This window comes from Convolutriloba macropyga, chromosome 10 (genome assembly GCF_964194025.1).
Source record: "Convolutriloba macropyga chromosome 10, txConMacr16.3, whole genome shotgun sequence".
In the NCBI taxonomy this organism is placed as follows: domain Eukaryota; kingdom Metazoa; phylum Xenacoelomorpha; order Acoela; family Convolutidae; genus Convolutriloba; species Convolutriloba macropyga.
Window position 1 is genome coordinate 57,819,080 of NC_134477.1, and position 10,860 is coordinate 57,829,939.

General features: G+C 33.7%; 1 protein-coding gene across 1 annotated transcript in view; it reads right to left on the minus strand.

Moving 5' to 3' along the window:
- Window positions 1-9,802, minus strand: part of LOC142348091 (uncharacterized) — a 40,320-nt gene extending 30,518 nt beyond the window's left edge. The window contains exons 1-3 of the mRNA XM_075399256.1: window positions 9,749-9,802; window positions 5,331-5,516; window positions 2,155-3,324 (exon numbers count right to left, since the gene is read on the minus strand). Coding sequence (XP_075255371.1) covers window positions 2,155-3,324; window positions 5,331-5,516; window positions 9,749-9,802 — 1,410 coding nt within the window. The remainder of the gene's footprint in view (window positions 1-2,154; window positions 3,325-5,330; window positions 5,517-9,748) is intronic.
- Window positions 9,803-10,860: the final 1,058 nt, after the last annotated feature.

The following is a 10,860-nucleotide window of genomic DNA, read 5'->3' on the forward strand; positions in this document are numbered from 1 at the left end:
TGAAAGGCAGATTGTGTGGTATAATTAGTTTGGCATAATACTTTCGTGAAATATCGTTAAAAAAGTTCCGACTGTCGGTTCCCCTAAACATTTTTTTTGAAAAATCAGGAGAAAAAACTAATTTAAATCGTCTTGTGTTAAGTAAATTTAAGTTTAAAAAGAAGGATTTAGATAAATCGAGATGTTTTTAGTTGTTTGTCGGAAAAGTATTCGACTTCAAAACCTGACAAGAAACTTGTAAGGTTCTTGAAGGATTTGACGTTCAAAAGGTTGTTAGGAAGAAAGTCAATTAGAATCAGTTCTGAGTTCTGCTGATCAAATTTTTTGTAACACTGAAATCATTTGGTTTTCAGTTGGCGTTAGCTTCCGAAATTGCCCAAAAAAAATTTCCAAAACTAACAACTTGCAAGACTCTTGCAAGAATTTGAATCCGGGCTAAAAATTTTTCCATGGATTCTGTTTTTATAACATGTTTAATGAACAATAATTTGCTTCAAAGGTATTTTCGAAAACATTGCTACTCTGATTTATTTTGTACCTGGATTGATTCTCGCAAGATTTGAATCCGCTTGTCACTAGGGTTGACTTTCGATTGTTCAGCTGTAGTGACATTTATTTATGTATCAATTGCATACTTCATGCCCCTCAAGAAATGATCACGGAATTTGGTAGGAAGGATGGGGGGGGGGGGAGGGGTTATACGTTCTATCCGCACTACGAGAAAATTTTATATTGTGAATGACACTAAGTGTTATGAAATCAAAATTCTGATCACTAGGGACCTCAAACAGCTTTGATGGTGTTCTAAATCGACGCTTCAAATCTTCCGTGTCATAAAAAAGTTCAGTTTCTGATATCAGATTAACAAATGCATAGAATACAGTCCAACACAACTTATTTGCAGGTATTCAGGCATAAACGGAAAAGATTCGACCTCGGAAGAACTTAAGTGCAAAAGTATGTGATTCGCTTGCTAAAGTTACGAATATTGTTTAATAACGACCAATTGCAGCTCCTGTGTTCAACGCTATAATTAATGGAAAAATAACCATTTTTTTGTCATTAACATAAGCTTCTGGGTTGCATGGTACTGTTGCATATATGTACTCTAGGAAATCAAGTTTTTTTGTCAAATGAAAAATTAGCAACTGCACAGTGGGTTTTCAATTTTTCTATTATGGAACATTAAATGTAGAAGAATATCTATCTAGGCATCAAAAACAGTTTGTATTTTACTTCAAAAAAGGATATCAAAATCAAAACATGAAATGCTAGTTTGCCGAAAAATGGAAAATTCGAAGCGTTGTAACCAGCGTTGATCATTATAATTGTTTCAAGGAAAATATGCGGAAGAAATGCATTTCGAATATGGTTATTTGGTAAAAAAAAACCTAAGAAAGAAAGCAGGCGTTTAAAACATAATTTTGCTCAAAAGAGTCTTAAATTTTCCTTAAAAATTTTAACTTGATTTTCCTTAATTAATTTTAACTTGATTGTAGTTTGCTGCGTTTTCTACTCTCCCATACAGAATAAATGCGCATTGCTATAACTTTTATAAACAACAAAAAAAACAAAAAAACAAAACAAATTAAAAAAAAACAAAAATGTACAGATCTTGAAAACCATAACGAACGCATGCAAGAAGTTTTGGTCCTTTTTGAATGACACTATTTATATTCTTGGGTATGATTTCTAAAATTTTCATGTCCTTGGAATACATTTCATTTATTTTCATTACATTAAAAGTTAGATATATTTTCAAATCTCGGATGGACTTCAGTTGTAATATTCCTTCAGAAAAAAGAGCAAATATGTTATTTTTAATTTAAAAAACTAAAAAAAGCGCGCGAATTAGCGCTGCGCATTTTTCATAAACTACCTGTTTTCAAGATAACAGTTAAAACTAATTTTTGGCCGTTAAATGTGTTAAAAGTGACGATATTGAGGCAGGGGCTGTAATTGGGGGGTGGGGTTAAAATTGGGGTTATAGCCAAATATTGTCTGATTTTCACTGGTTTAGTACTATTACGATAATTTCTTGAAAATCGTCTTCAGACACAATTCGAGCAAACTGGCGATGATATTTCTTCAATTTTTGGGTAGGTGCAAACTTTTTGATAATAGTTGGGGCTAAAGGAAAAAAAAAGTTCTTACTTGATAAGTTTTGAGACGATTTGGATAAAAGCTGTTAGTGTCATGCATATTCACACGGCTAGGGTAATGATTATAACCATTATAACCAGGCTGTTTATAACTAAACCCATCGTGGGCAAAACCTTTATCTTCGTAGAAAGCATCTCTTTCGTCAGTGATTCGAGATTTCGGCGACGGTTTAGTAAACGCATAACTGTTTAAATACGAATAAACTGGTTGGTTAGTACTAGTTAAAGATTTACGCGTTGCCCTTGGCGACGGTAAAGCAATAGCATGCGTTCTATAAGGGGCGTTACTGGCGTTAGAGGTTTCGAATTTTTTGTTTTGACCACTCGTATTTAACGGGGTTGAACTTCGCTGGTTATAAAAATTTGAGTTGTTTGGGTCTAACATGGAGTCGTGGAACCCATTTGTCGTGTCATTGTTAAACCCGAACGACGAATTGTTCCAGGAAAACCCGTTTCCATGGGTTTCTGTCAACGTATCTTCGGGATGACAGTAAAACAAGTTTCTTTCGGGGCCCAAGAACCCACCGCCGTCTACATTGCGCAGGGGGCGGTGGTTCGATTCCGGGTCAAAGTGATTTCTATTTTCCCGAAAATTGTTGAATTCTGATTGGTTGAAATTCGTTTTGGGTTCTTTGTTTGCCCGCCCAGGTGTTTGAAGTCTGCCGTGCATTGGAGTCATGATGCTATCGGGTTGTTGAAGAAATAAATTTTCCCCAAATTGTGTGAAATTTTCAAACTTGTCACCTGAACTATGTAGATTTTCTTGTTCAATTTTCGTATCTTGAGTTTCCGAACTCAGTTTTTCAGAGTTTTCTGGCTTTTGATCCGTGTAAACTGGACTTATTTTGGATTTGAGCTTAATTGATAAGATCGGAGTTTCCGGACGGGCGTCTAATTCTTCTTCGGATCTTTTTAGTTCTTTTGATTTTCTGTGTGTATTGCGATTTGTGACGTGAAAGCTTTTGATGACTTTTGAGTTTCCTGAGTCGGTTTTTACGCTATGACAGGATAACGTTGGAGATAAAATTTTTGGGGGTGTTGGTAATTTTCGGGTCGAATGCGTATTATTGTGTTTAACAGGTGTGTTTTGAGGGTTCTGATCCAAGTAATCGTGTGTCACTTTTCTTGATTTGGTCTTTATTGTCAGTTGAGGTTGAAGTGTCTGAAACAACGAAAAACTTCAAAGTTGTTCAATCAACTTTTAACTATTAACCGAAAAAAACGAGTACATCTAAAAATATTTTAAAATACCTGTTGTTCTATGGTACAAAAAATATTGATGCCAAACCAGGATAACAAATGGATTCGTGTTCAAAATTATTTTCTGAAAAAATGCCATTTAGGCGATGCATTCTAATAATTGACTTTAACAATCAAAAATTTTTTTGCACTAATTCTTGGAAAACATAGAAAAAATGGGTTTCAAAGAAAAAACTCTATTCCACAAAATAAAGTTTTGTTTTTCTTTTTTTTCGGAAAAAAATACGCAAAAATCTCCAATTTGAAATTGACCATAAACGTAAGTTAAAATTCATTTCAGTGTTTTTGCTCTAATAAATCAATATCGAGGTTACTCTAGTGACATTCAAATCATTTGCCTGAGAACTCAAAAAACAAGGTTACTGTCCAGACAAGATAAGTTTCGTATTGAGCGGCATATTGGATAACTGCAAAAATCTAATTGTATTTGGTGAGTTTATTTAAGAACTAATGTTTTAGAACACAAAAATTACGTTACAAAATTGGCGCTAATTATTACTCGATTAAAAGGAAATTTAAATTGTCATCTAGAAGATAATGATTTATAATTGAGCTTTAAATTATCATTTGAAAGAACATGAAATAAAAATGAGTTCTTCAAAACTTTATGAAGTACTCGGAGTTCTTGGTTATCACTAAATTTTTTTTGCTGATTTAGACAAATTTTGAATGATTTGCGCCTCAAATGAATACAATGATAATACTCGAGTATCTATTGACTCTTGAAAAAAGCAGTGATAGAAAAAACTTTCTTTATACTAACCAGTCCAGAGTGGATAGTTATCTTAGGGCTTTCACTTTTGTTTTCTTTGTGCTTTGTTAATCTTCTAATGAAGCTATTTTGCTATTACGTATTTAAAGATCAACTGTTTTTGGCGCAACAATTTGATGCAATTTCATATATTATGGCTCAACAATTTACTTGTACAAAAATTTTCGATTGTGCACGTTTTCATGAACAAAATTGTGGGATAAAAATTTCATTCACAAATTTATAGCCAGATTGTTTATATCTCATAAGACATTTCCCGATTAAATAGGCTTTGCTGAAAATTCTCACACGATAAATGTTTTTTTTTGTAAAGAGCATCTTTAATTATCAATTTTTTAAATACTCCGCCAGAGCATTCAAATAATTTCTTAGAAAAATGTAAAATAAGACAACTGTCTTTTAGGATGGGATTTGTCCTAGTTGATGCAGAATTTTTTCAGACCAACCAAAACGGGTCAGAGAAACTGGCGATTTTTGTTTTTTTTTCAGTCTTACCTAAATGAGAGTTCCACAGTTCATAGGATGTAAACTTTACGTGCCTGCATCAGTTTGCCATCTCATCAAAAAATTTCTCAATTAAAGATCTATATTTTGACCGAAAAAATTATGAATACTATATAAAGTGACAAAAATTGTATATCCTGGAGGTTGGTGACAGAGCATATCAGCGTTGAGTCAGTAAAAAAGACAATCTGTTTTTTATGATAACCAGTACTCTATTCGTATCACAATTTACAATGGCCAGTCTTGATTTTTGAGTAAAATTTGGAGCATGGAAAACAATATGTTCAGCTGAACTTCCGCCAACAGTATTTGCGTTATATGCAATTTGAACTTACGCGTTGCTACTTATAACATTCAATTTGCGCAGCAAGCCGTAACCACTGCGCTAAGTTGGCTTTGCGGTAACCTACAAGCTTGCTTAAGAATAAATAGCGTGCAAAATTCTGCACTAATTACCTGTTGTAACCAACAAAAGTATGACTTTATGATGCTCAGACTTAACTGAAACGCTCTGAGACTCAAGTCCGGGATAAATTTTCTAACTCGCAGCAAACGTTACTCTGATGGAACGCCGAAATTCTAATTTATGTTCAAGATATATGATTTTAAAAACGTCGTAACCACAAACTAACCTTTGATTGTTTTTGATTCAAGTTCACTTGATTATCGGGCGTAGAAGATGCTGTTCTGGTTTGATTTTGGTTTTTCCAACTTTTCAGTTTTTCTTGGATTTCTTCTCTGGATAAATGCGGAAGGGTTCCTTCTGTGGGACCTGGCGATACTCCGCGATATCTGGCTAAGTCGTGGAATGTTTTGGGCTGGAAATGAGCAGTTAGTTGATTATTTCACACCTTGTTTAGTTAATATCGTACACGCGTGATGATATACAAACCATGCTTTAATTTTTTGAATAAACCTCACTTGTAAATTTAGAATTTTCAAAGTTAATTTTGATGGATAACTTTTGGTCAAATTGTTTAATTATTCAGTTATTTGAATTTTTAAAGTAACTAAAAATATGATAGATTTTATTTAAACGATGCTTTAACTTTTTAAATATCAGTCATAAATGAACAATTTTTGGTATTTATACTTGATTAATTTTTTTTTGGTCAAATTGTTTGGTATAAAAATTTTGCAAATCAACAAAAATAGGAAAACGACAGGCGGGAAAACATTGTTGTTATTGGCCTTTTCAAAGTTTAATTTGGAACTCTTTCCTTTAAAAATGCTCAAATTTTCCTGAGTGCAGAAAGCTTTTACATTTATAATTGACCAAAACAAATATTTGTTCCATGGAAAACAGTCCAAAACACTCACCTTTTAAGAAAAACGAATTCAAAAATTGTTCAAAACTGCTTTGAAAGAATTTGACGCTTGAACATATAAAAAATGACTTCAGTTTTTCAGACAAAAGGACTTTTGTTAGTTAAGGATTAGTCTAATTAGTTATAACTCGGTTTATAACAGATGTATAATAAATATTGTTCTGGTCTTGGTGATGTCTTAACCACTTTTCCTTGAAATATTTGATAGAATTCGATGAATTAAGAGCGTGTTAGTAAGTCAATAACAGCTTAGATTGTCGTGAAAGAACAAAAAGATTTTCTCCTTTGATTGGTTGTTAGAAGATCAACAGTAATGTCTCTATCCTGTTCTGATTCACAATTGACGATTAGAAGATTTGGTTTTAGCTCTATTTGAACTTAATTGAGATAGAAGAACCAAATACGATACGTTGAAAATCATACTTTGAAATTGAACCCCTTCGTGCAGGAAAAAATTTTTTGCATGATCTTGCACGATCCTTACATAATCTTGTCAGGCGTGAAGCGAAGCATCCCCCTAGAAGCATCCCCACGTTTAAAGAAAACTACGTATATGGGCTTTTTGTGGACATCAGTAAACATAACTTAGTCGCATTTTCTCAAGCCTTCTGATCAGACCGTCCAAGACAAAAGCGACCTCTGATCAGACCGACCCAGACTGAAGTATCCTCTGATTAGACTATCGTGCGCTCGAAGCTCCTCGTGCGCTTAATGTGCGCTCGAAAACCTCCTCTGATCAGACTATTGTGCGCTCGAAAGTCATACCCTGATTAGACTAGTGTGCGCTCGAATCCGCCTCTGATTAGACTAAAGTGCGTTCAAAATAGTCTGATCAGAGAATGATTTTGAACATGAACAAATATATTATAGCGATTTTGAACATGAAAATCGCTATAATATATTCATTTCATGAAAATCGATGTTATCAATCTTATATTCAACTAATGAAAAGCCAATTCTAAAAGTTTTGCTATTGAAAATAAAACCAAAAAAAGTGCCCAAAAAGTTTTTTTGAGCATGACAGTAATTTATTTTTTAACTGAATAAATAAACTTAGACAGCTTTGCATAAAAACGTCTTGATCTACTTTGATTCAAAATCTTTTCTCGAGGGGACCGGCAGTTGCTATCAGCTGGACCCCTTGGTTCTGATCAAACCCGTCAGATTTTCAGATGAAGTTATGATCAGAATGCGGCTTTATTTGTTGACTCATACCAGAGACAACAAACGTCAGTAAAAAAAAAACAGAAAAAACGTGAAAAAAAATCGCTCGACTTGTCCTCTGGTCAGACAAGTGTGCACTCGAATCGGCCTCTGATCAGAATAGTTGCGCTTGAAACTGCCTCTGATCAGACCGTCACAGACCAAAGTGACCTCTGATCAGGCAAGTTCCAGACCATTGTCCAGATAAAAGTTTGCTCGAAGCCTTTTCCAGACCATGTAATTCGAGCGCACCGAGAAAATGAGTGCGCTCGAAGATGGTCTGATCAGAGGTCACTTCGGTCTGGCCACCTCGACCTGGGTATTCATGCAGCTAAAAACCATTTAGATTTTTTCATTTCTATTTAAGTGACACATTGTTAGCAATCCTTAGTATTTGGATATATGAATATTGGAAAAAAGTGACGGCTTGAAAAACAGTGATAATGAGCGTACAAAATTTACAAAAATTTATCAATAATTTCCACATTTAATCAAAATTAAAGCATCCTGTGATAATATGACGCACACTGTTGCATTTATGACTGTCACTATTGTCCACACACTTTTACAACTATGATGTTCAGCCATGAGTCGTGAACCTTTTTTGACATCTGGCAGGAAAATTTGACTAAGTCAGTTCGTACGAGATTCATTTTTGAACTTGAAGAGGGCCTTAGCTTCTCGATATAACTGCTCAAATTAGCGGCTCTAACTATTACTTCAACTGAAAATCTTTGAATATTTTGAATTACTTTGCTAGAGTATCGCACAAAAACAGAGAAAATACCCCCAAATCCAACTAAACAGAAAAAAAAACATCCCATTTTTCTTTGAAATAAACGTTTAAAACTCCAAAAACATTCAATCTCAAAAGTTAACCAAATTGTATTTAAATTTAGCTAAAATAAAAGGAGCGTCAGGTTATTTAAAACTGGATTTGCTCCCACAATTTGCATTTATCAAAAATCTTTTTGTCAAACAATGATTTATGATTATAGTATTTGATTGCTAACAACATTTTCCGAATGGAATTAATGAGTTAAGTTATAAATCAACAGGAAGATTTGCGTTTTTCAATTTTTTTTACAAATTATTTTCCCAGTGAGGTTTTTCTCGTATCTCGCATGGTGTCCCGCTTTTTCACACTTTTTCATTTAACCCTTTATCATTTAACCCCGATTTATTCACCCCTGTATCATTTAACCACTCTATCTTTTAACCCCTCTATCATTTCACCCCGATTTTAATCTTTCTATAAAATGAAGATAAATAAATTAGCAATATAATCATTTGGCCATGCCTCAGCGGCCCGTGGGACTTGATATGAAACTATCATAACCGAACGTGGGATTATTTAATCCACTTAATTATGCCAAAACATGCGTTTAATGTCGACTGCTAGGTGGCGGGATAAAATGATAGAGGGGTTAAATGATAGAGGGGTTAATAGATAGAGGGGTGAATAAATCGGGGTTAAATGATAGGGGTGAAAAGAAGTAGAACCAGCTCGCATATGCTTCTCGACTGCTAGGTGGCGGGATAAATTGATAGAGGGGTTAAATGATAGAGGGGTTAATAGATAGAGGGGTGAATAAATCGGGGTTAAATGAATAGGGGTGAAAAGAAGTAGAACCAGCTCGCATATGCTTCTCACGCAATGAGTGATTGCATTCACGCAAAATTTTTTGATCGTTTGAACTTTGCCGACCCATAAATGTCTTTTTTCTGGCATTAACTTAAATTAAATAATTAATGTTTTATATTTGGTATAATCTCAATTGGTTTGTTTCTGCAGGCAAAAAAATAAAAAATAACTTTCAAGTGCAGAAGTCCTAAAACATAGTAACTGCAAAATTTTGAAATAATAATTGAACTGCATGAAAAATTATCTGTGGATCAAATGATAGTATCATATAAAATTCTCTGCCGACGATAAACTGGGCAAATATACACAACTAGCCGTACCTAGTTCATTCAAGCTCTAAGCTCATTTAGAGTCAACTCATCGTGTTACGTTTTCGGAAAAAAGTTCAGAATGAACGTTATGCTAACTATACTTATCTCTGAATAGAATGAAAATCACAGTTTGAGTTGTTACTGTTTAAAAAGAGTTATATTTTGGTTCACTTTCAATAAGTTCGGTCAGTTGGTGGTCGTTTTTGGTTGCTCTCTGAAATCAAATCCCAAAAGTGGGCAAAATAAAATGACAGAATTATTGAAAGTTGGAATTAATGTTTAAATAATGCAAAAAACATGCAATTGACCTTGCAAATGAGCAATGTGTTTTTGAAACGTTTTCGATTAATTCAATTTTATGGGGCGGACTATACTCAGACAAAAAAGTCGTGCAATGAAAAGAACTTTTTCTCACAGTTGTGTGGACTGAATTGGTGGGAAAAATTCCAATTTTAGTCGACTTCAATTTTTTATGCAAATCAGAGGTAAATTTCATGCAAAACTGATTTAAAAATGGTAAATGTTTGAAACTAGAAGTTATCAGGTCAAGAAAAAGGACTTACCTTATGCGTCACGAAATATTGTTCACTCCTAAACATTGTTGTATTGTAATACATTATTACAACCTGTCTCTTGTGTAATTACTCAAAAAACTATCCGAAGGTGATAAGTAATCAACTACAATTAAATTTTACATTTTTATCTCTCGTTTTTATTGTTGGTCAGAGAACTCTGGTGAATAGATTGAAAATTGTACAGCTCTGATATTTTATTGAACAAAAATCACCAAATTGTTCAATTGAGTAATCAATTAAATTTTGTTTGTTCGGTTAAACCAAGCAAGAAAATTTTGTTGCAAAAATAAATTTGCACGAATGCGCAAAAAAGCTTATAAAGGTGAGTTTTATAAGGGGTTGGTTAACTTATTATGGTAATTAACTAAAATTTATTATTAAACTATGCTTTTTCTTCTTTGAAAAGCTCAAAAATTTTTGTTCTATATGTCAATCAAACTTTTTACATTTAATTAATGTTTTTATTGAGAATTGCAAACAACCATGCACGCGACTGCATGAAAACTGAGAATAACAACTAAACCGAAGGATATTGACGCTATAGTTTGACCACAAACATTAAAACCCCAGTTTCATCTCAAAAGCCTGCAGAGGTGGTGCTAACCCGGGTCGGCGATCCTAGAACTTTCTTTGATTTCATAATAGGTCAAATAAAGTTCTGAGTAATCATACTAGGTGATATATGATTTGTATGATTTCTTAGTAGCCATACAAAAATCATTTATGATTTCTTGGAAATCATACAGGGATCAGAAAAAAATTGAAGGACGAAAATCTGTATAATTTTCATGTTCGGAAGAAACCGAAAAAACTTCATGGAAACCAAACCAGGTCTTATTTGGTACATTAAATGATGCCAAAAAGCACGTACAATGTCAGATTTGAGGTTATTTGAAAGCGAGCCTTTTTAGGTATTAGATGGCGTCAAATGATATGAAATTTTTAGTATCATAGATAGGCTTATTCCGTCCCTTAAGACTCCAATTTAAATACGTACTGCATTTCAGGATCTTTTGGTTGATCACAAAGTGATGCCAGAGGATCACATAAAGGATACTTTATAGATAAAATAGAAAAAAGTGAAGGAAGAAGAAAAGATA